This window comes from Mesoplodon densirostris, chromosome 16 (genome assembly GCF_025265405.1).
Source record: "Mesoplodon densirostris isolate mMesDen1 chromosome 16, mMesDen1 primary haplotype, whole genome shotgun sequence".
Lineage (NCBI taxonomy): Eukaryota > Metazoa > Chordata > Mammalia > Artiodactyla > Ziphiidae > Mesoplodon > Mesoplodon densirostris.
The window spans coordinates 17708470-17734985 of record NC_082676.1 but is presented as its reverse complement, the minus strand read 5'-3'; the positions used below and the strand labels follow the sequence as shown (position 1 = coordinate 17734985).

The window sequence follows — 26516 nt, the reverse complement described above, 5'->3', positions numbered from 1 at the left end:
GGAGAATCCAATAGGATCTCAGCATTTCTGAGATGCTGGTTGATTCCTGGGGAGGAGGTTTCCCTTACACAGACACCAAACACAGTTATCCAAAATACTGTCTTGCCAAAACCCCTTGGAACTCATCCCCAATTCCTCCAGAGAAGGTGCTCTGAGACAATGGGTCAAACAATGTCACTGTAGTGCCAGGGGAGGGCAGTGATGTTTGGGGCTCTGATGAATTCATTGTAGCAGAAGTTGAAAGAATCATTCCAATTAAAGCAACACAGATGGGGCAGAAATGAGAAGAGCCTCAAAATGGGAGGCATGAAAGGCATCAAAGCACAGGACATATTATATCTCTTGAGGGAACAGCAAACTGCACCAGAGCCCATAGCATGACTCATGGCTATAATGAAGAAGTAGAGACAACCCTGCTAGGAGTTAGTTACCCAATGGCTGCCAAGAAACTAATAGGAACTTCCAAGCTGCAGACACTAACAAACTAATGGGGCTGCCAACTTAACCAGCCCTCCTATGGGGCTGCCATAATTCCCAGGCATATCCCTTTGATTACAATTCCCCACCAAACGTCACTGGATATGATGCCATCTCAACTACCTGCACCCAGGACTTGTCCCCTCTGAGATTTAGTGAACCTGGGAAGCACATCTCCCTGCTCAGACACATGCAAATACCTTAGACTAAATACACAAAGAGAGACAACTTCCAGGGGAAATTGGCTGGGCTTGGAGGAGTGGAATGCCTTTGAGAACTCTCGACACTGTACCCTAAGTACTAACCACTGTGAGAAATCTCTCCCTATGCCTACACGGAGTTGATGAGGGTATTTAAAATTACTTTGAAAGAATTAATAGCTTTGGGGTACTTTTCCCTGTGAGTGAACAGGGTGCTAATTTGCTCAACGTTTTGGTGGTGTTCTTTGTTTGAGAGAATTGCACAAGATTCTATTATGCAAAGCCCTCTAATTCTTCCACTTCAGTGGCCTGAATCCCACTAATAAACAATCAGGACTTTAGACTCCCTTAATAGACAGATTAGTACAGATTCAAACAAAGATGTTTTGCCTCTCTCTGCAGAGTCCTGAAGGTGCTGCCTGTTGAACAGGCCAGCAAAGTTATGGATTTATTCAGGACTGATTGCATTGAGTATGTACGACAGTGAGAGATGCTTGTGAGCTGAATGCATGGGGGGGGACTGCAGCCTCCAAGCTACCCGGTCTGGCATGGAGCCAGGCTGTGTTAGGATGAGGGGAGAGACTTACTGCATGGATGGGCAAGGACCCGGACCTCGTCCACAGCGATGTAGCCAGGATGACCCTTCAGAGAGACGGATTCAAATATCACCTGCAACACACAAGGCAGGAGTCAATTTCACAGACGTGGTTGTAGGAACTCATCACAGCTGCCCAGCCCCCAAACAATTTATGTTTCAGCTTCCCACCAGAACCACCAAAAGAGGTCTTATATTAGGCTAGGATGCTACCCCGGCAATTGACGTGGATTTTCAAAATAAGGTAAAAAGGCCACATTCCGGTGACGAGCAAAAGAATAACCAGCCACATGGAACATTTCTAATGGTTTTCAGAACTAACACTGGGATGCAGGGAAAACCACCCAAATGTGGCCTGGAAACCCCGACCTGCACCTTTTCATTGTTGTTTCAGGGGAAGCACAGAGAAGAATGACTTCCGAATATCTCAACTTTCTTACGAAGGATGAGGGAGAAGCCACCATAAGCCAAGAAGGGTTTACCTTAATTTAATTCCACATCTCCAAGGAATACAGTCCATCTGAATTACCTAATAACACCTCTTGAAAATAAGCCCCAGGCACCACTGTTGGTATCTGGGAATCCAAGGGCAGCAAGTTCTTTGAATCCTCCATTCTGACTCCCACTCAAACTGCTGATTTCAGTAGACAGTTTTCCTTGTCACCCACCATCCACCTTCACAAAGGAGATGTGACTATCTGTGTGGTCAGCATGACCAATGCCCTTGACCTCCCTAATTCCAATGGCCTCGTCTTCCAATCAGCTTCAGCCACATGCTCACACTTGTCCTCCTCCACTCCACAAACTGGAATTTTCAGTGTATTTTGGCACAGACCGCTACCACGCACTCCTCTCCCAACTCACCCCTCTTAAACCTGCTTCTGCAGTGCATATGGTACCCTGGATCTCAACTTTTCTAGAGACTGTATGCTGCATGGACCTCCCTGTATTCTCAACAAACCCAAGGTTCCCCCACTCTGTTGACTAATCACCCATACCATTCTCACCAAAAGCCCCAGTTCCTCATTTCAGTGTTGGCAAGTCTATTGCAAAACTGCCTTCTCCACTCCTATACCCCACACAAATGTTCCCCTTTCAACATCACCTACCCAATCCCTGCAAGACACCCACATCACATCTTTAAGAGGCAAGAGGACTACAGAGGGGCTGACTTCTAACTTCTTACCCATCAACCTAATCTTCATGGGTTAGATGACTACACACCAACCACTGCCCCCTCTCTGCAAGGCACACCCCAGCGCCCTTGACCTCTGCCTTTGCTGCATTTTCCAGCTTCTTAGTTCTTGGTTCTCTCTCTCTAACTTATATCTCCGAATCCTCCCTTTTATTCCTGACTCTGACAAACATAAATGCTTGGATTTCTCTTACTCTTTAAAAGCTACCCTTTGGCAGCAGTTGTATTTATAGTCCAATTGTGTTTCAATCACATTTAAAATTCTCAATAGTTTTAATTACACTCACTCTACACTCCCCTACTTCCCAGTGCAAAACTTCAACCCCTGTCACCTGGACTTTGTCCTCAGCAGTTCCCCCAACACTGACTGCATGGCAGACACCAGGAATCTTAGCAGTGCTCTTACTGCTTAAATCCAATACATATATTTCAATCTTTATCTTACTTTAAGAAGGAAAATAGTATAGGGCTTGGGATCTGGGTCAGAATGCCTGGGTTCTAGTCCTGGTTGTACCACCTTGTATGTGTACACCTTGAGCAAGTTACCTTACTGCTCTGTGCCTCAGTTTCCTCATCTGTAATTATAGTGTCTACCTCACTGGGTAATGATTCAGGTGAAAGGAGTTAATACACTACTTAGAACTATATGTGGCACATGGTACGTTCTCAGCAAATGACTGCTATACTTATTCTTCATTCTTGACCATTTTCCTACAATTACTGATGTTCACAGCTTCTCCCTCTCTGGGTCTCTCTTCTATTTAGGGTCAGGCGACACTTTACTCTCATGGTTCTTCTCATCAATCTGTGTCTATTCTACCATTGGTTTCTTTGTAAGCACTTCTCCTATATCCACTCTTCAAATGTGGGCTACTTCTATTCATTTTTCTAAACTGAAAACACTCTTCCTTCAATGGCTATCAATTCACTGATAATTCCCAAGCCCAGATCTCCATTCTAGACCTTTCACCTGAACGTGGGTCTCACTTATCCAGCTCACAGATCTGTATTTCCACCTAGATATCACATAGATCCTCCAACACAATCTGTATACAACAGAGTTGAGCAGCTTCCCTATCAAGTGGTCTCCCTCACTGCCCAATGGGCCATCCTTCCTGAACTATAGACCTCAGTGGGTTGCCTCATCCAGGCATTGAAAACTGAGATGCAGACATCTGCCTGGGCTTCTCCGTCTGCCCCACTCCACACATCCTTTTTTTTTTTTTTTCTCTCTTTTGACTCTGTCTTCTTAGCACTTCTCCTATCTGCCCATGTCTTTCCATCTCTGCTGTTAAGTTGAACCATATGAAGCAACCATCCTGTAGATCAAAACCAGTTGGATATTAATGCCATTGCTCTGGTTCAAATCTTCATCACTTTTCACCTCTATCATCTCAACAGCCAACCAAATAGACCCTCTCTCTCTTGTCTTTTACTCCTCAGTTCAAGCTGTGGATGGAATGTAAGGTGGGTGATAAGATCAACAGAAAAACCCCCATGTGGAATCTTTTTGTGGTCCATGTGGTCACTTCAGGTTAGTGGATTCAGAGGCCAGAGGTGTCAGTGGGGTCCAGAGCTCTACAGCTATAACAAGTGAGCAGGGAACTGGTGGAAAGGGTGGTGATGGCTGTGAAGAGGCAGCCTCCTTGGGTGGTAAGATCTATCACTAAGGCAACACACTGCTGCCTGGGAATTATGTACAGTGACCTGGGGCTGACAGTCACATCAAACATAGAGCAGCTAGCACCAGCATGACAATCACGCCAGAAGAGGGGTTTACTAAGATAGCAGGGTCCTTACGAGAGACTGAACAAACAAAATTGTGCAGAGGGTAGGGGGAAAGTTTGTAGAAATAAAAGCGTGATAGCTGCCTCATCCTGCAGAGGAGGAAGTCAACAGAAGACCTTTCGATAAAGAATTACGTATCTAATTATATTTTTAATAATTCAAAGGAATCCAAGAGCAAAGTCCATAGGAAAAAAATAAAAGGAAAACACACCAAACACAGAAAAACATTTAAAAGAAATAGCATAAAAGCATTCAAATTGCATAGTAAAAATGATAAAAGAAAACATTTCTTTTGTGACAATAAATAGGTTAAAATAGAGAAAAGCTCTCAGACTGTCTAAATAAACCATGTCTAATCGTATGCTATAAGATAAACACCTAATATAGAATGACTCAGTAACCTTAAAAATAACAAGTTGAACAAGGACATAATAGGAAAATGCAAATAAACAGAAAATAGTTGTTGTAAACATAATGCAAAAGCATCAAAGTCGAATTTAAACCAAAAACAAATACAAAAACCATTAAGTGGACTAAAATGGTCATTAAAAAAAAATGCATGAGTCAATAGATTTAAAAGAAGAAAATGATGGGAAAAAACCCCAGCATCTGAAGATTTTAACACTTGTCTTAGACTCTGACCAAACAGGAAAAAATAAAATATCAAGTATGTATCTAATATGAATAATAATGCATTTACTAAACAAATATAAAGAGAGAATAAAATTTCTGTTCAAATGCTCATGGATTATTTACACAAAGATCATATAATAGACTAACATATAACTTCAATAAATCCTTCAAAGAGGAAACCATACAGGTTTGGGTCTATACATTTCCTAACTGAATTCCCTGAAGCAATAAATTAATGACAAAAGCTTAAAAATCAATTTCTTAAAGTTGAAATATTGTATATTTCTTAAATACATAATAACTATAATATCAAATATGTTTTATATGTTAACAAAAGTCTGAATAAAACAAAATTAAAAGTCAAATGGCAAGTTGAGAACAATATCTGTAATATCAATATATATGCCAGCTAAAAGGTAAATATGTTTTGTGTAAACAATTCTTGAGAATCAACAAAACAAACTCTCCAAAAGAAAAATCAGCAAGTGAGTTCAGCATGTAATTCAAAAATATGAAGTAGGATTGGCAATGATTTATGAATGTAATCTTTTTAATGACATTAGGGAGATGACAGCAGTTGAATGTCTTCTTTATATTTTTCTAGATTTTCCAAATTTTCTGCAATAAAAATGAGCTCCTTTATATTTACAGTAAAAGGTAAGTGCTTTGAGGTGCATTACATTTTCATATCTCTCTGCATGTTATACTATCCCTGTGTCAGGACAATTAACTCTACTATAGCACCTGTCACACCAGATTGTAATTGCTTGTCCATGAATTATTTCATTCTCTAAACTCTAAACCTATTGGGAACAGGAACAGTGTCTCATTCATTCATATTTATAGAGACCCTCTTCTGTACCAAGCACTGAGGCACATGCTGGGGCTATAAAAGTGAACAAGAAGGTTAGGGGCCAAGCCCTGATAAACTTTACATTTTATGAATGGAAATGGAAATTAAAAAGAAAAATATGGAAAATTAAATTCATTTTGTGATTGGTATTATGAAGGAAATAAACAAAATGCTGTGATTAAGAGTAACTATGCGGGAGAGGGTCTACTTTACTTAGAGTGGTCTGGAGAGAACTCTAAGGAGGTAATTATTAAGAGTAGACCGGAAGGATGAAATTGGCAAGTCCAGGAAGAGGTGGTAGAACATGCAAAGGCCATGAGGCAGGAAAGAACTCCGGGATGATCTGGGAACATGAGAATGAGACCCTGGTGTGGCTGGGATATAGTGAAAAGCTAGAGAAGCACAAGGCAAGGCTGCAATGTTAGTTGAGGGTCAGAAGACATGGAGTCCTACGAGACCTAGTATGGAGCTTGAATTTTCTGCTGTTAGTGAACCATTTAAAGCAGGAAAGTGACATAATCTAATTTACATTCTAAAAAGATCATTCTGGCTGTTCTGTGGAAATTGACTTGGGGGTAGGGGGCACTTGAGCAAGAATGAAACAAAGAGACCTAACAGTTGGCTATAGTAGTGATCCAATCAAACGATGAGTATGGCTTGGACAATGGTGTTGGCCATGAAGAATAAAGATGTTGATGGTTTGAGAGATATTTTCAAGGTAGAGATGAAAATAATTGCTGTTAGATTAAGAGGGGAAGAGTGAAGAAAAGAAAAAATGCAATGAGGACTCTTCAATTTAAGGCCTGAGCTTCTAGGCTGACTCTGGTGTCACTTATTGACATGAGGAAGATGAACGTGTGTGTCTGGGCACACCGGCAGGGCTACATCCCGATTTCTTTTGGTCATGTTAAGTTTTGAGATGCCAATTAAACATCTTAATGGATATACTGAGTAGGAAGCTGGCATTATATTCTGAAGCTCATGGGTGATCTGGGACCAGAGCTACAAATATGATAGCTTTGGCATCTAAATGTCATTTAAAGCTATAGAACTAGATGAGGTCACCTTGGAAGACAGAGTAGACAGTTCAGAGAAAGGACTAGGGCCTAAGGCCAAGTGCAGAAAACCTAACAGTGGATTTCTTAGGATGGTAGAGATTGGAACATGCTTTCAGGTAGAGAGGAACGAGTCAGGGAAAGAGCATAAAATACAAGGGAATGAGGGACTGATGAAATGAGATTCTAGAAGGGACCGAGTCAATTGGGGTCAGGATACTGGTGGAGGTTTCAGTATTGAACAGAGGGGCACGTCATCAACTAAGACTGAATAATAATAAAAATAGAGAAACAAAACCACAATAATAAAGGTCAACCACATTAACCTTTCATTAGTAGGTAGTCTCAATCTAGCCTCTCAGCAACCCTAAGAGGTGGGGCAAACTAAGTTACCAAAGCTCCGAAAGGAAGCCAGAGGTGGATCGAGGACTGAGGCCCCCGTCTCCTGGCTCGCAGCCATGTCCACCACTGGACTTCCATGAAAAGCAGCCCTCCTCTCATTTAACTAAAACACTTGGTTAAGCAGAGTTCTGACTTTTTCCCAGTTAATCAAAGTCCAACTCTATTAAACTCTTCTGACACTCTGTTTCTCACGTGATTACTCAGTATCTAACCTAGATCATAACTATTAACAAATATTCCATGAACGAACCCAAGGCTGGTCATGAGACAACGGATGAATGGTAGTGAAACATACATTTGTTCACCGCTCTCTCTCCTTCCTGTTGCAGCAATAAGGATTCTATAATGAGATAAAGAATCTTTTATTCATCAGAACTCCTCTGGGGAATGTTTTTCTGTAACGCACTGGGGTAGGTGAGTCTTGGGTTTCTCAAATATGAGAGAGTAATATTCTGTAAGAAACAAGGGGAAGAAGGTACTGTTTTTTTTTTCATGAAATGAATGAATAATTGTAAAATGCTCACAATACGTACAGTAACATACTGATGAATGTTACTATTACTGCTCTTACTCTGGGCAGAGTGATGGGAGATGAGAAGGAAAATTCAAGGGAATGGTGGGAGAGGAAGAAAGTAATGGGCTTCCCAGTGAGACTACCCCTTGTGCCCTCATCCCAAGTTTCCACTAAAATTCCTACACTCAACAGACTCTGATGTGAGTGATGACAGGTGGGAACTGGTAGAGGCTGGGCTTTGGGTCCATGTGGAGGTACATGGAAATTAAGAGGCACAGGTGGATGCAGGTGCCACGGCAGTTGGGGAGGTGGAGGGGAGAGAGCGCAGAAGCATGGGGAAGGAGACGGTGACAACCCACAGAATCCTTGATGAAGGCTCCAGACTCACAAGACATTAGAATTAGGGTCCACGGTATGTTTACAACAAAAGGCAGGTCCTGGATGCAGCTGAGAATAAAGTACCTCCCAGAACAGATGGGGAATATTCTCCCCATCACTGCCAGATTGCTTAGTGCAGAATGCTCACAAAACCTACAGGAGCCAAGAGGGTCCTGTTCTTGGCATGCAACTCCAGAGATAGAGGTGTTTTTTTTTTTTTTTAAGTCATGCAAACTGCCATGAGATAGAGCCCTCAATGGCATGAGAGTAGAAGGTCACAAGGCTGGGGGGTATCAGGAACAGTGCCAGGGAGTCCACCATTCTTCCCCAGAAAGAAAAGGAAGGAAGGCCCACGATGGATGGGCTTGGATCTTCAAGGGCCCACCTGGACTCACCTGCTGAGGCCTGTCCACTGAACACTCACAATGGGGCTGACTCTGAGGCCCACATGCAACCTCCTGGGCAAGCTGCTTGCTTCCAGAAACAAGGGCCAACCCTGGGGAGCACAATGCCAGGCACCAGAGAGGGAGATCTCAAATGGTGGCTAGAATGTGCCACCAAAAGCTTATGGAATGGTGGGCCTTAGCCACGGAGAAGCAATGGGTACTGGGGTTAAGTTGGCAGGGTCAGTCTCTAGAAATTACATATAGCCCCCAAACCCTAAACACCCCCTTATCCATGCTGCATGCTTTATAGTTCTGAATGAGATCCTGGCAATGCAAATTACTGCTGGGGTTCTGAATGGGAATCTGGCAATGCAAACTATTGCTAGGATTCATGGTTCAAGTTTCTGACCATGGGGAACTTCTGTATGAAGCCACAGGGCAGGGCACTGTGGAACGCTGTTAGAGAATCAGGTTTGGCTGCAGCAAGAGGCTGCAAGGGCAGCTCACAGCAGCACAACCAGGGACATTCAAACTTCAGGAGAGATGTGAGGCCCCCACCTGGATTCTCACTGCTGATAAAAAAGGAAGAAACCCTCTCAAACAGACGCAATAGCAGAACAGAGCATTGTCTTGTGTGGTTCAGGAAAAGCAGCTGTTACAGCTACAGCTCAGCCCCCAGGGCCAGGTTCCCAGCCGACCAAGTTCTGGGGAATGTGGACCACTGGAGTCCTCTCTTCCCTTCTGGTCAGAAAGCACCCCAGGAGACATCTGCAGCTTCGGGTGGAGATGGTTATCCCATCAATGTGCATCTGGTTCTGGTTAGGAAGACCTACCAGCTCCAGTTCCTGAGGACAGATACCACAAAGGGACAGGGTAATGTCAAGACCCTCAGTGATAGAAAGACCTGCCCAGGTGTTCTGAGGTGAAGGAGAATGGTCATCTCCAAGCAAAGCACACTCGTAAGGAAACCAAGGCCCTTGAGGAATGAGAGCCAGGAATGGAAGATGAGCCAGAGGAGTGAGTGAAGAACTGTGAGAAGGAAGGGAGCTCTAGTTGACAGGGAGTAGCGAGGGCGGGGTGGAGGGGGCCAGGAGAAGGCCACCCAGTGATGCTTCATGTCAGGGTATGAAGGCAGGGACACTGGGGTGCAGGGACTGGAGCAGAAGGCCTGGGCTGGAAACCCCAACTTCCCTGCAGCACAGCCTTCAACCCCAAGGTTGCCATGTGTCCCTACTGTCAACTGCACATCCCCAACCCCTAGACCTTTAGAGACCTCCTGGTCTGGGGGAGTGGGAGCTTGCATGGAAAGGCGCAAACCTCTCCCAGCACAGGAGCTGCTGGGCAAAGCCAGGAAGTCACGTCCCAAGAGAGGCTCAGAGATGAGTCACCCTCATCCCCTCCACAAAAGGCGGGCTGTGTGCCTGTTTGGGGGAGGGTGTGGATATGTCGGGACACGGTTTAAGGGGCCTGGCATCTTATGCTCACCACTGAAGTCCTCAAGCAGAGAATTTGTAGAGCAGAAGTTTCAAGGGGCTGCAAACACCTTCTCAAAAGATAAGAGACAGGGGCCTCCCTGGTGGCGCAGTGGTTGAGAGTCCGCCTGCCGATGCAGGGGATACGGGTTCGTGCCCCGGTCTGGGAGGATCCCATATGCCACGGAGCGGCTGGGCCCGTGAGCCATGGCCGCTGAGCCTGCGCGTCCGGAGCCTGTGCTCCGCAACGGGAGAGGCCACAACAGTGAGAGGCCCGCATACCGCAAAAAAGAAAAAAAAAAAAAAAAAAAAAAAAGATAAGAGACAGAAAAGTGCTCGCTCACCAGAACTCCTCTTCAGAACAGGACCACATATATTTTCATGGTGAGGGTGGGGGAGAGACTGCTTGGGGTGAAATCAAGAGAGAAGCTCTTTCCCACATCAGCCCAAGGAGGCCTGCCTAAGACAAGGAGGAGTGTTTGCTGCTTAGCGGGCAGGGGTGGTGGGTGAATGAAAGAGGAGATGGGGTGGAGTCTGAAGGAGGTAAAGTGGCCCCCCTCCCTGTGACGCCCCCTCCTGAACTGTGCAAGAAGTTACCAAACCCACAGAGCGCCAGATGCCAGAGGAACTCCTAAGAAAGGGACTGGGCTTCGAGTCCAGTTAAGTCCAAGTCAGGTGAGTCTTAAATTTCAGGGGTCTACATAGCTGAATAAAAGGTAATTTCACCGAGGCAGGTGATGGAGAATAGAGAGAACAAGTGGCTGCACAACTAAAGTTCTTTTATTTTTTTAAATATTGGGACAGAAAAGTCTGGAATCATTAAAAAACATGAAATAGAATTAACATCACCTGGAAAGGGGCAGCCATCTGCAGTACGGCTTCAGAGGCACTGGATGAGCCCTTGCTCTCCTGAGAAGAGGCAAGCGAGGGGTGGACAGTGGGGGAAACATTCTCATCCCAGGCCCTGCTGACGGCCTGGAGCCAGAGAGCCCACTAATAAGAAAGATGAAATGTCCCTGCTTATTACAGAGCTACAAGTCAATTTTAGGACTGTGAAATATGACTTTAATAAATGAATACATAAGCCACCAGGGTCTGAAGCCCAGCAGTGCTGAGAACCAAAATGGTATTTAGTCCACAGAATCATGCATGCAGAGCCAGAGCCTGGGGTCTGGTGAATTTTAAAATGCATTTGGCAAGTGTCTTTGAATCTCCTGATGGGCCCCTTTTTCTCTCCCCTGATATATGTGTGGGTGGTGCCCCTGCATCTGTGGCAGGTTTGGGAACAGGCCAGTACGTGTGCACTCGTGTGTGCTCCCCTGTGTGTATGGCCGAGGGACTATCTGTTAGTGGCTGTGTGTGTGTCTGAAAGACACACGTGCCTTTTCTAAACCGCTGCTCTCAGTGCATTAGTGGCTTTTTCACCACAAAGCTAAGAGCAGAGAAAATGGAATGGAATGGAATGATGCTGCAGTGCCCAACAGGTTGGAAATCAGAACGTTCTCCCCGATGAGGCTGCTTAGGACAGGGATGGCTCAGAGCTCAACCACAGCAGAATTTCTTTAAAGAAGGCCTTTCTCCTCCATCCTCTTTGTCTGTTCTTCTCTCTTCCTCCTCCCTTCCTTCCAATACCTGCTGAGGCCCACTGCAAGCCTGATATGATGCTATATATATACTATCTCATTTAATCCACGTAAGAACCCTTCGTTGGACCCACTGACATCTCCATTTTACAAACCAGAGAACTGCGATTCAGAGTGATGATGGGATAGACCCAACATCGCACGGCTAGTGCGCGGAAGAGTCTCAGAAGGGGCATGCTTTTTTCCCTAAAAGCAGGAAACTGAGCCTGGAGCAGAGGACGCTAGGCAGGATTACAGGGACCTCAATTGACCAATAATATCCCCTTCTCTGGAACACAGGACATGCCGCTACCCAATACAGGAGTTACTGTCAGATAAATGAGTGGCAATATGCTTACCACAGAGCTGGGACATAAGAGATGCCTAAGAAATGCCCTTTTTTCCCTCTATACCCCATCAAAGAGCATAGCCAACCATAGGTCTATCCCTCTCTTGGGTCACTTTTCCTGCTCTTTACACTTTCACCTGTGGCCCCATCCTGTATCCATTTGCATCAGACCCTAGGTAGGGGGTTTTCAGCTTAGAACTCTAAGGCCTCCTTGATGGGATCCATGGACTTATGGAGACACCTGAAGTTTATACTCAGTGAAATGGGGGGAGTTTTGGAACCAGTGCACTAGGATTCTGGTCCCAGCTTTGCCAATGATTTGCTCTGTGCTCCTGGACTTCACTGTCCATCTCTAGACCTCAGCTTTATCACCTACATCAGGGTTCAAGCTATGGCCTGGAAGCCAAATCTGGTCCATCACCTGTTTCTGTACAATAAAGTTTTCTTGGAAAACAGCTACGCCCATTCATTTACATATTGTCTATGACTGTTTGCACGGTACATCTGAAAGAACTATACCATGGGTTTTGCACTGAAGGATGCCTACAAATCTCCCAGCCACTCACCTTGCCACCCTTAGGTCCCTGTTCTGCTTCAGACTCCAGAGAAATTTCTCCAAAAGTAGATCTACGTCACTTTCTTACTTAAACCCTTCCATCAGTGGGCATGGGGATTAACTTTAAACAGGCACAGGGGATCTTATGGGGTTGATGAAAATGTTCTAGAGCTGGTTTATGGTGACGGTTGTGCAAGTCAATAGATTTACTAAAAATCACTGGATTGCATACTTAAAATAAGTGGATTCTATGATATGTAAGTTGTACCTTAATAGCGTAGTTTAAAAAAAAACTTTCAACAGCCCCAGGCCACAACATGGAGCTGTGTTCCTCTAAGTGAGCTCTGTGGGTTGGTGACACCCTGCAGAGTGTGTGTCATCAGTCCTCAATGGGATAAGAGGCTCCTCAACGAGATAAGAGGCATTTAGAGAGTGTCCCAGCAATTTGGCATTACTGTGACACTTTTATTGCAGTTTATAAAAGTACTGGTCCACAAGTTGAGGAGAAAAAAAACTGGTCCTCCACCACAGATGGTTTGAGTACTGCTGCTCTAGCCTAGAGAATAAATTTACTCTCCTTAGCCTGGCATTCAAAGCCCCCCATGACCTACCCATCCCTGCAGGCTTAGCTCCCAGTAGATCTCCTTTTCGACCTATAAACAACCTAGTTTCCAAACTCTGCCACAATCTCTCATTCACTCCCCCAGCCCATGGCGTGCACTACCCCTGTCAACTCAAATGCCTTTCCCTTCCTTTTTCAATAATTAGTTATTCATCTTCAAGCCTCAGCCTAAGCTGTCTGGTCCTCTTAGAAGCCATCCTAATTGCCTTGCCCCCAAACACCGTCTTCCTCAGGGGCAATATGTGACTAGTTATCTCATCTTTCTGAATCTTAATTTTTTCATCTATAAAACAGGCATGATAATAGTATCTCCCTCATCAGATTGTTATAAGAAATTATTGTATAGAAGGCTTCAATAGCTAGCTTCCTCCAGCATCCTGTGGAATCCACATGCATCCCACTATATTCTAAGTGTTTATTTATTTATCAATCAGTTTCCTCCTCCAGACTGCGATCTCCAGGGTGGCAGGGGCTGTAGAGGATCTCTTCTGCATCCTAATCAGGCCTGGTTAGGAGAAGTAGCTTGGTAAACACGAGTTGAACAAGTGAGTACATGACGTCCTTTCTAGACCTAAACTCTAAACAGGGCAAGAGGTGTATAGATAGATTATTACTTTAAAAAAAAAAAAATCAAACTACGGTAAAACAGCATACCTGGTAGAAATGTGGCCAGAAGGTGCTGATGGCAAGCTCTGCCTTCACCCAGCCCTCAGTGACGACCCCAGACACGTTCCAGACAGGGTTCCCCTGGGGTCCACCGTTCACCTTCACATAGACATTCAAGGCCCCCGGGCTGGACCTGTCGCGGCTGGAGAAGTAGTAATGGAAATCGATGCAGTGGGTGTCATTCTCCTTCAGGGTCGGCAGGAGAAGGTGCGCCTTCTGGCCAGAGGCCCTCCCAGAGCTGTTCACCATCATGAAGGATCCTGGAGACCCACAAAGTAGGCAGGAGGTAGAGACAAGGAGAGAGAAAGAAAATCCTTCTGAAAATCAGTCACACCTATAAACACAGTGGCCAGAAATCCAATCCCTCTAGGAGGATATGGTTGATCCCCAGAAACCCACACTTCCCCTCTGGGGTATTTCCTCTCTCTTCTGTAATTGGGAATAAAAAATCCTACTCACCAAGGTGGTTTTAAGAATTAAGAGATGGTAACACACACGAAGTATTCTACAAAGTAAACAGTCTATAAACATGTACAGAAAAAAAAAAAAAACGGCAAATATTAAAAACAGTAGCTCCAACAGGAAGCATGGGGCAAAAACTCAGGAATTTAGTTAACTGCAACCTCCGTGGGTGAAATGAGGTGAAATATAACCTCACTCGAGCTTGGGTTGTCTCAATGGAAGCAGAAACTCTACAGCACCCAGGTGTTGTTTTAACATATTCCACTTGGAGCCTTGCATTAGTACAAGGAATATATCAGAGGAGGACATATAAAAAGTACAGTATATTCAAGTAAGTGAAGAAGACCTTGAAGAAACTTGAGAACCAACTGAAAGATGGAATGGAGGGTAAGTAATACTTGCTAAGCACTTAAGGGGTACCAGTGTGATGCTTACTGTCTTATTTATATATTGTTCAATTTAATCTTCAGAATGATCCTGGGAGAAGGAGAGTTTTCATTTTATTTAAAGACTGAGTGACTCGCCCTGGACCACTCAGACAGAGAGGGATGAGACCCAGATTTTCTTCAACCTCTCAGTTTATGCTATTTTTACTATTTGCAGAAAACATGACTATTCTTTTCAAACACTGGAAAAGCCTATCTCCTAGAAAGGAAGTGAGCCTCTTTGGAGTTGCTTTGACAGATTAAATGGTTGTTTCTAGTTCTTCACCCCTCCCTGGCTCCATGCCCATGACCTTTGGCCTTGCAGTCCCTCCCAACAGAGGCAGAGAGCATGTCCCCGTCCCCGTCCCAGGACTTTGGGCTCCACTTGCTTTGGTCAACAGGAGGCTAACAGAACGAGGCTTGAAATGTGCTTGCCTAGCTGGGCTCGCCCTCTTGCACTATTGCCACCTTCCATGAGAAGAATGTGCCCCAAGTAGCTGCTGCCGCCTTCAGCTTGGGATCAAGGACAGACACATGTGGAAGAGAACTAAGCTCCATGGATAGTAAAGAACCAAGCCAAGCCACCCACACAGCTGAAAGCACAGCCACATAGCCAACGAGCCCAACCTGGATCAGCAGATCCACCATGGAGGCTCAGACCCAGAAATGTGAGAATAAACACACACTGCTGTTTGCCACTGAGTTTCCTCTTGGTTTGTTAGGCACATTACTGTGCCAATAGCTCACTGATGAAGGTCACCAGAGAGATCAGACTTATGAAAGAAACCACAGGGAGGCACATTTCAGTTCAAAGGACCTTTTAACAAGTCAAATGGATGCAAAATGGGATGGACTGCCGGGGAGACAAAGTGAGTTCCTCATCACTGCAGGTGGCTAAACAGAGCCTGGACAAATTGAGGAGCCTTCTAAGGAAATTTCACAATCAACTGGGAGGGCCAAACTCTGTGACTTAGAGTCTTATGATTCTATGAAATAAACTGCATCATAAAACACAGTAGTGCTTCCCTGGTAGCACAGTGGTTGGGAATCTGCCTGCCAATGCAGGGGACACAGGTTAGATCCCTGGCCCGGGAAGATCCCACACGCCGTGGAGCAACTAAGCCCGTGCGCCACAACCACTGAAGCCCATGCACCTAGAGCCCGTGCTCCACAACGAGAGAAGCCACTGCAATGAGAAGCCCGCGCACCACAACGAAGAGCAGCCCCCGCTCGCCGCCACTAGAGAAAGCCCGCGCGCAGCAACAAAGACCCAACACGGCCAAAAATAAAAACAAATAAATAAATAAACTTATTAAAAAAACAAAACAACACAGTAGATAAACTCAAGTGATTCTGGAACAAATATTCCCACCTAGAAAACCACTGCTGTTTTGAAATCTTATTTTAGCCACTAAAATCTTCAGTTGGAATGAAACCTTAAGACCACTTACCCTCAACCAAGATGAGCCATTTCAGTAGCTATAAGTAGCCTCATTCTCTCACCCTAATCCCCAAAAGACTAATCGCTGCCAGATAATAAATGCTGGGCAATCCGTATCTTGTCGGGGTTCTAGAGGGTCCTGGTCATTCGTAGCCTGTCTCCTCTGGGTTCAGAACAAATTTAAAAATAGACACAGGAGAGACAGAGAGAGTTCAAAATCTCCACTTTATTGTTCACAAAGCTGGATGAGAGGAAGGAACTTGGACTTGAGGCCAAATTAGGCTTCCTGCATTTTCTTCCCTGAACCAGCATGCAAAGCAGCTGGATGATCAAGGACTCCTTCCTTCCAACTCAACCCAGATCCCTAGGGCTCATCCCAAAAATGAGCCAACAAGAAGCAAGGTGATAAAGACAGAAACTTGAACCAATGGCTAACAGACTTTCAACGTCCCACCAATCAGAAAACTCACCCACCCCCTGGGGTAGGAGCCGCTGAAAGTGGAGCGAAAGTGGTATCTTCCTTCCCCACGTTTCCAAGAGAGTCAAGTTTCCTAGTTTAGAGCCAGGCAGTAACACAGGGTACAGGGAGAGCTGTCCCTTGTCAGATGTTCTCTCTAATCATCACAAACTCCCAATTGAGGCAGCAAGGAAGGAACCGCTGCAGGGGGGAAACTGAGGCATCCATGCCCATGTCTGTTGCCCATGGTTGGCATCCATGCCCATGTCTGTTTGCTGACCTACATCCCATAGGGTTCCAGAAGGTTCCCCTGGGACAGATGAGTGATGACCCACCAGACCCACAAGCCTCTGGCCACAGAGGGAGGGTGGGGCACAGCTACTGGTAGGGAAGACAGCCTGAGAAACAAGTGGTGTCTGGCTCTCTCCACTCAGAATCCTGGGATGCCCCATGGACATTTAAGCTCCTGTCCTCCTGCCAGTTCACACCAGGGGTCTTAGCGTCCACAGCAGCGAGAGTCGGGAAGGTTTCCCGTCCACCGGCTCAGGGTCCCCCTCTTTGCATCCTAGCTCCAGTGGCGAAGCAGGCTCACTGAGGAGATGGAGCCACGTAACATCCATCCACTCCAGCAAGTCTAGGGATTCTCTCCATCTGCTGCCTCCAGGATTGTTAATAAAGGATGCTGCCATTTTCCTGAAGGCAGAGCTGGTGGAAGTGCTTGGCCCTCCACCAAGTCTTCATGTAGCAGAAATCGCTGGTTGATTAGCAAACCTGTCTTCTTTGTTCTGGGCACATAGCTGGATTATATTCCCCAGCTTCCTTTCAGAGTTTGGTGAGGCCATGCAACTAAGTTCCAGCCAATGGGGCCTGAGTGCAAAGTCTACCACTTCTAGGCTTGGTGCTTAAAAGCAGACAAGCTCCACCCTCCCTCTCCCCACTCCCACTGCTCCATTCTCTTTTATCTCATCCTTCAAAGGATGATTTGTGAACCAGGAGTCTCAGCATCACCTGGGAGCTGGTAAGAAATGAAGGTTCTCAGGCCCCAGCCCAGGTCTACTGCATCTGAATTAGCATTTTATCAAGATCACGAGGTGACTCGTATGCACATTAAGGTTCCAGAATCACTGCTGCATTGTCTTTTTCCCATCCACCAGCTGAAAGTACAGGATTCCAAGAGCCTAAGTGACAGCAAAGCCACAATTAAAGGAGCCTAGTTCCCTGAACGACCATGACCATGACCATGAGGAAGGCCACCCACAATTAGGAACATTCATTTTGGACTTTAAGTAAGTAAGCAAGGAATAAAGTATTATTGGTTCATTAAGCTGTTGAACATTTGACGTTTATTTCTGCAACTAGCATTATCGTTATTATTTTGGCAGCCCCGTAGAGCCCATACTTCCTACAAGTCCCTTTATTTAAGGAGATAACATGAGAAATGATAACAGTTACTAAGCAAGGCTGCAGGATGTTCCAAGTAGGGACATCATTAAGAGCAGTGTCCTTGGGTAAAAAGCAGCAGAAAGAAAGAAGAGAATGAAAATAATGGACTCCAAAAATAAACCCTTGAGAAGGAAAGAAACAGCCTGGACCTTCATTAAGATACTTTGTGTCTCGGGGGGCCAGAGTTGGGTTGGGTTAGGGTAACAAATCATGTTCCCCATTACCACCACTCTGACCCCCTAATGGCGATCTGTGTGACTTGATAGGCATCCTCTGGCCTGGAAACCAGACAGAAACGTATGTGTTTGGGTGCAAGTCTCAGGGAGATAAACAAGAAAACTAAAAAAAAAAAAAAAAAAGAATAAAGAAAACGATGACTGCCCATCCCACCCCACCCCGCCTGGACTACCCACAAAGGAGGAAAAGGTCAGGCCAGAAGGGAACAGCAGGAGGGGTCCTGCTCGGGAATGCCCTAGTGAGGCTGGGGGAATGAGCAGTGCTGCCCTGGAGTCCAAGTGACAGAGTGTGAGAGAGGAACCTCTGGGGATGTGGCGGGCTGGGGGAGGTCAGCAGCATCAGTATCTCGCCCACCATGCAAGAGGGGAGGGGTACTGTGACACTGGGAAGGACACCCAGAGCAGCAGCCATGGTGAGGGTCTCCTACGCCATGCAGGCAGTGAGCTTCCATGAGGAGTCCGGAAAGGGGCAACACGGGCAACGGGTCTTATTTATACTCATGCACTCACAACATGCCCAAGGAGTCTTATGAGTGAGTGGGGAGAGCCTTAGGAGGCCCAGCAGTCAAGCAGGTGGAAGCCTGGGGACACAAGATTTAAACCCTGGGTTAGTGTCCAATTACTGCTGTAACTAAATACCAAAAACTCAGTGGATTAATACAACACAAACTTATTCTCTTATGGTTCTGGTGGTCAGAAGTCTAAAATCAAGGTGTTACAGGGCTGCTTTCCTTTTGGAGCCTTCAGGAGATACATTGTTTCCTTGCTTTTCGTGTCAGCCTGCATTCCATGAGGTCCCTTCCTCCATCTTCGAAGGGCATCATTCCAACCTCTAGTTCCACAGACACATCGTTTTCCAACTTTGAGTCTTCTTCCTCCTTCTTATAAGGACCCTGTACATCGGGGCCACCCAGACAACCCAGGATCATCTCCCCAGGGCAAGATCCTTCATTCAATCACATCTTTTGTCATGTAAGGTAACATATGCACCTTTCCAGATATTTGTGTTAATACAACCACACACACACACTCCCAAGCTACCGAACGAATCAGAAGCCAGCAGCTCTACACTGTCTAAACTGCAGGTGCCCTAGGGAATCTGAGTGTTCCTATGTGAGGGTAGAAGGTTCCTTGCGGTATCAGAACCCGTCACGAATGTCTTCGAAGGGGAGTATGGTACAAAAAGCAAATGGTAGGGTCGAATCATTTGGCTCCCAATATGGACGGAAAAAAGTACACTTTGGGGATAGGGCAGGCAAGATCCACCTTTAAGCAGTGGAAACTCATCAGGGCAGCTGGCCAATGTAACCCTCGTGTCACCCGTGGCTCATCAGGTACCACCCACCGTGGGCAGCTGTTCTCAGGCCACCCTCCAAGCTCAGCAGACTGACGATCTGGAGTAGCAACATGCCACTCAATATCTGAACTCCCTTCCTATGTCTGGTGGAACCCCTCAAATTTTTAAGCAGAGCCCATTTCTTCTATGGAAATGAAAAAGATGTCCTCTTTCCCAGCCTCCTCTGCAGCTAAGACCCAGGCAGAGGATCTGAGTTCCACCAAACAGGCACCCCCAACCCCAATTTCTGAACCAGACACTAGTGATGAGATGAACCAGAGCTCAGTGGAGCAGAGACTGTGAAGCGGGGGCAGCAGCCATGGAAGAAGGTGCTTCCGAGTTGCAGAGGCCGCAATCAGTGGACCATGCGGCAAATCCAGCCTCGCTGGAGTGCAGCACAGCCGTGAGTACACACAGAGGCAGTGGTGACTAACTCAGCCGGGGTGGGTCAGGACATCTTCCAGGAATGAACTAAGCTGAGCTGGAATCTGAATGGACCTAGAGTCTGTCATACAGAGTGAAGTAAGTCAGAAAGAGAAAGACAAATACTGTATGCTGACACATATATGTGGAATTTAAGAAAAAAAATGTCATGAAGAACATAGGGGTATGATAGGAATAAAGACACAGATCTACTAGAGAATGGACTTGAGGATATGGGGAGGGGGAAGGGTAAGCTGTGACAAAGCGAAAGAGAGGCATGGACATATATACACTACCAAACGTAAGGTAGATAGCTAGTGGGAAGCAGCTGCATAGCACAGGGAGATCAGCTCGGTGCTTTGTGACCGCCTGGAGGGGTGGGATAGGGAGGGCGGGAGGGAGACGCAAAAGGGAGGGGATATGGGAACATATGTATATGTATAACTGATTAAATTTGCTAAATAAAAAAATAAATAAATAAATAAATAAATTTATTTATTTAAAAAAAAAAAGAATGAATAGAAGTGAAACCTCACCAATCATTGAGCATATTATGAACCCTGACAATGGAATCTGACCAGCTTTAAACTCCAGCTCCAAGCAACACTCCCTATGTATTTCCAGAAGTCCCCAAGTCACCCAATTAATGACACCATTCCCCTTGTCCTCATGGCACTTCCAGGTGCAGATCCCTCATGTGCCTTTGTCATCATTTGTGATGTCTCCACGACTGGGTGGGTTCTTGTTACTGTCTCTCTGCCCTGGGACAGACTCAGAAGACACACAATAGAACTGCTTTTGCCCGAGAGTCCCCAGGGTTCAAGAGGCAGCTCTTTCTGCAAACTCACACGGCTTTTTTCCCCTCCTCTATCAGGGTCTATGCTCACTCAGCACCTCTGTCCCCTACAGGTCAGCTCTTTTTTTTTTTTTTAACATCTTTATTGGAGTATAATTGCTTTACAATGGTGTGTTAGTTTCTGCTTTATAACAAAGTGAATCAGTTATACATATACATATGTTCCCATATCTCTTCCCTCTTGCGTCTCCCTCCCTCCCACCCTCCCTATCCCACCCCACTAGGTGGTCACAAAGCACCGAGCTGATCTCCCTGTGAATTCCACTTGGCGTCATCCTTCGTGATGGAGTTCCTCCTCCATCCGTGGCCCTGCAGTCACTCCCTGCAACAGGCTCCCTCCAGTATTCTCATATCCTAACTGCACAGGGCTCAATGTCTTTTCTCTCCTGACATCCCCTTCCCAGGAATACTGTCAGCCCCATCAGGTTAGTGTAGATCAGCGGATGTAAAGAGATACTGGTGGTACAGAGCTGAACTTCACACATTAGAATATGAGAGCCTCTCCTCTTTCCCAGTCGGGATACCTTCCATGGAAGTGGGCCTGGTGGTATTCTGGGAGGGAATTTCAAGTAGAGCAAACAGCATGTGCAAAGGCACAGAGGCAGGAAACCATAGCATCCAGCAAGGCAAGCATAGTATCTCAGGGAAGGGTGGGATCCTGCCATCTACAGACCTAATGCGCATCTAGTCTACCTTACAAAGAGGTCTGGCCACATCCTCCAGAAAGGAAGCCAGATCTCTGAGTGGAGCACAGGCCTGCCGTTTTAGAGACTGTTCGGGACTGAAAGCCCTCATATATCAGCAGCTCAGTGGGGCCCTCTTTGATCAACAGGTAGGCTTAATTAATATCATCCCAGGGCCGTCAGTTTCCTGGAGATCAAAAATGAGCCTGTCATTATGCCAAGATCAGTCAGAAACAAGAAAGAGAAAGACTGTAAGTACATTTTCTTCCCTTCTTCTTCTTCTTTTTGTTCCCCTCCCCGCCAAAAAATCCACTGGCGTGATCAGGAACATAAAACAGCATTAGTTTCCTCATAGTTATTATACACAGTACCAAAAACTGTGGAATTAAACCAGGAAGTACTCTCTGGCTGGCCATAAATTTTGCATTTTTCCCCCTTCTTGCATAATAATGCCTTGATAAGAGCCCCATTACTGATGTGTCTGCAACACAGATCCCCTTTTTGGAGGCAAAACGCTTCTCTGTAGCAGATGGTGGCTATTGTGTTTACACATGAGCACCTCAGGATTGCATTTCCTCACGTCGGCAGTAAAAAGAAAACCCTAATTGAGTTTTTAATGGCTTTGCACATTGTTCATTAAGATTACATGAGTGTGCTCGCAACTGGCAGCTGAGGGCCTGGAGCTCGGAGAGCTCAGAGCTGTCCCTGCAGACAGGTGGCCCTGCCAGCTCCCAGCGCCAGCACCTACGTGAAGGGAGCGGATGGCGGCAGGGACCCAAATGCTGCCCGAAGCCAAGGCAGCTGTGGCGGCATGTAACAAGTCCTGGATTTATAGTCAAGAAAACTGGGTTTCAGTCCCACTTCTGTCATTTCTTAGCTGCCTCACTTTGAGCAAGTCAGTAAACCCCCCGGGGCCTCGATGTCCTCATCTATAAAACAGGATATGAAAGCTACACGTCCAAGTTTTGTTGTTGATCTGTTTTCAGTGTATGTTACATATAACACTGGACTTGACTCAATAAATGTTAATTTCATAACAAATGGCCAGCAGCAGGTGATAATGGGACCAATGCAATTTATAACATGTTTGATGTCAATAATGCTTACTGAGAACTTAGTACGTGCCAGGCGTTGGTCTAAGCATCCTTCCACATCCCAGTGAGACGGTGTCATGCTATCCCTGTTTTAAAGCAAGGAACAGTGAGGAAGAGAGAGGTAAAGTCTTTTTGCCCAAAGCTACGGGGGTAGAAAGTCATAAACACACCAAGTACACTTGTTCGATAAGCAGAGACTTTAGGGTCTAGAAATTCCCTCTCCGATTTAGTAGCTAATAGTAACATGTGCCTATTTAAATTTAAATTAATTAAATTAAAAATTAATTTACTCAGACACACTAGCCATAGTCCAAGGACTCAGTAGACACCATATTGTACAGTGACGATAGAGAAAACTTCCATCATCCTAGACAGTTCTATTGAGTCATGCTGGTCTAGAAACTGTAGATTATTCATCAGAGCATAACAAACTATAGCCAGGTGAGACATAAGAGCATAACTGCTCCGACCAACTCACTTTAGAAATCCCAGTAAGGGGAAGGGACTTGCCCAAAGTCACACAACACAATGAAGATTCAGGGTCAGGTTTCCTGACTCCTGTTTCAGTTTGCAGCATGGCCAATCCTGCCCACCGTGCCTGAGCTGTATGGTCCCAGCAGTGGTTCCTCAAAGAGCTATTTAAGAGGGGGAAAAAAACTCATGTTACCTCCAGGAGGTAGAGAGTTCTTAAGCATTCCAAATGCCCGATGTCTTTTAGGGGAACTCTGCACACACAGGGCACTCACAGCCTCAGTTCTGAAGTGCAACTGAACAACTATTTGTTGAGTGCCCTAGTCCTGGTGTGTGGGGATGATGCAGGACACTCACAAGGAAGCCCTAGAGTTGCCTGGTCTGGATTGGAATCCCAGCTACTCCTCTTTTGCCTGGATGACCTCAGACAAATCTCCTAAACTCTGTGAGCCTCAGTTTCCTTTTCTGGCAAAATGGCCACAAAAATACATCTTATACTGTGGTCATGAAGATTAAATGAAATAGTTTATAATGTATCTAGATAATGACTGCTGCATTGTAGGTCCTCAAAAACTAGCCCCTTTCCATCCTTCCCATTCCCCAAAGTTTTCAATATAGTGGGGAGACCTCGACAGACTGAAGAAGAAAATGGCAAAGACTACTGAGAAACAGAATAAAATCTGTTGCCCCATTCCCACCCCTTGCAATTGATCGGTCAGCAAATTCTGGGGATGCTTCCTGCTTGTGTTTCTCCTTTCGTCTTCTTCCTCTCCACTCCCACAGCCGCTGGCCTAGCTCACATCCATGACATCTGTGTCATGGACTTTCTGCCTGTTTCATGGATGTTTGCAACAACTTCCTAATCAGTCTAGTCCTTAATTCTTTCACCGATGCAACAGCAAGTAGTACCATCTTCCTGAGATGCAAAACCAACCATGATGTGTCCTAAACTTCCTAGAAAGTCCTCCTTTATAGGAAACTCCGTTTCCTGTAAAGTCCAGAGTCTTTCATGGGGATGTTTGGAGGCCTCTGTATCCTGCCTCTATCTCCTGCCTTGTATATGAATACTCTCCCCCTACACAGCCCTCATCCACTCTATGGTAAGTATAATAACGGCTTCCCAAAGATGTCCATGTTCTAATGTCCCGGAACCTGTGAATATGCTCCCTTATGTGGCAAAGTGGAATTAAGGTTGCAGGTGGAAGTACAATTGCTAATCAGATGACCTTGCAATGGGAGGATTATTCTGGATGAGAGAGGCAGAGGAGGCAGAATCGGAGAGGGATTTGATGATGCTATGCTGCTGGCTTTGAGAACAGAAGAACAAGCCATGGACCAAGAAATGCAAGTGTCCTCTAGAAACTAGAAAAGGCAAGAAAAGATTCTCCCCTAGAGCCTCCAGAAAGGCACACAGCCCTGTGGACACCTTGATTTTATACCAGTGAAACCCATTTAGGACTTCCGACCTCCAGAAATTGCTGTTACAGCAGCAATAGGAAACTAATACACACTCCAGACTTCCCTACTTCTGGGGTTTCACTCAGGTGATGCCGTTCCTGAAATCCACACTGCCTGGCCCAGCCATGGTCCTTCACTAAATTACTTAAATGCAATTCTCTCTGTGGCTTTCACTAATGCCTAGAGAACAGTTATTCCTGCATTGCTGACCCTATACATACCTCTGTTATAGCTCTCCTGGACATGGCCTAATATAAAAGTCAAGAATGATGAAGTTTAGCTGTCTGATCACAATAAAAGGGCAGGGGGCACAAAAATGTCAAAAGATACAATGCATCATAAAGTAAGAGAATATATGTAGAAGAGAAACAGAGTTCTACCAGTAGTATCATGAAAACTAATAATCATTAAGTCAACCATAAACATAACAATTTACCAATAGCCAGGGTAACAAACATATCATTTGACATTATTCATACTGTCAATGAAAGCCTTCTAATCATCATGTGTCAAAAAAAAAGGAAAGAAATGTGCTTCCTTTCTAATATACCAGGAAATGGGGGGGGAGGGATTAATTACAGCTTAATGGATACATGGTATCTATTTAGAACAAAGAAAATACATCCCGAAGTTTCAAAGGCACTGAACACTTGTGAATATTTTTGTCAGAGTCAGTTTGTGTGAACAAGTCATAACTATTTCTGTACTCATTCATTCAGACCAATAAGTTGAGGTTTAAGCATTTCATACGCAAATGTGTTAAGACAATGCTCCAACAAACAGGTATCTGATAATCCATGTAGGTGTGGATAATGTAGTTGAAAAATGGAATTGAACTCAGGTGGTTGGATCTGAAGGTGCTGCTGGAAGGGGGCTCTCAACGTGGACCCTTCCCCCAAAGACTAGGTACCTGGGGTCTGCATTCCTTCCCCATCGCTGAGAAAAAGATGAAAGGCGAAGGAAAGAGGGAGAGAGAAAAGAAAAGGGAGGGAGGGAGGGTGGGCGAAGTAAGGAAAGGGGGAGAAATCAGAGGAGCAGACAGGAAGGAAGAGGAAGCACAAAGGGAGTGCAGAGGAAGAAGGAAGCGGAAAGGGCAGTGGTGACGCCAGGGAAATGGAGTTCAGGCGAGGAAAAGAAGGCTGAGCAGGGAGAGAGGAGAGAAGAGGACATGATGGAGACAAAGCAGAAAAAAACCCAAATCTAAACCCTTGAACACCTTCTCATCCCCTTCGCTCCCCAAACCAAAACCCAAACAAAAGTGTTCACAGGACATTCTCCTCTTGGACCTTCTAATAATCTTATGATGACACCAGACCCAGGTAAACATCACGCAGCACACCGGGTTCTCCGCATGTATAACTACATCACTCGCCTCCCCCAACATCTCAGTGTAGTATCTCAACATCCCAGGAGGAAAAATAAGCATTACTGTAGGAAGAGCCATGGGACCCAACACAGGACAGAATGAGAACTCAGCCACAGAAACGGTGACATCTAAGGGTTTGTCTGAGTTGCTCTTTGACGTGGGAAATCGCAGAACTCTATGGCAAGGTCAAGACAGAACTGATGGGCAGACAACGTCAATCTCCCTTCAGACTCCGACCCCTTCCTGTGCATCCATCTTAGACACATGGCGCCTCTGTGAGGGAGCCATTCTCTCTCCATTTCTTCACCTGGAGAACAGGTGTGCAGCTAGAGCTTCTGAAGTTCCCTCCAGCTGGAGAAGTCTACGGTTCCAAGGAGTTAAAGTCACATGACTAGCGAGTGGAGAGGAAGGAGCCAGGACTGGCTTGGATTTTCTAACTAGACTCCTATGGAAAGGGGTGAAGGAGGAGAGACCCTTCTCCCTGGATCTGGTTCCTGGAGAAACAGTCATTTTTATCTTCCCACAAGAATTCCTTTCCCGTATTAGTCACATCTGCTCATTAATAACAACAGCAAACACATACTATCACATTTTACTTCTAT

At 45.5% G+C, this 26516-nt stretch overlaps 1 protein-coding gene across 1 annotated transcript in view; it reads right to left on the bottom strand.

The window, feature by feature from the left end:
* Positions 1-26516, bottom strand: part of PTPRT (protein tyrosine phosphatase receptor type T) — an 825916-nt gene that overhangs the window by 703734 nt on the left and 95666 nt on the right. Inside the window, exons 5-6 of the mRNA XM_060079174.1 lie at positions 13752-14023; positions 1265-1346 (exon numbers count right to left, since the gene is read on the bottom strand). Of these exons, the coding sequence (XP_059935157.1) occupies positions 1265-1346; positions 13752-14023 (354 nt within the window). The remainder of the gene's footprint in view (positions 1-1264; positions 1347-13751; positions 14024-26516) is intronic.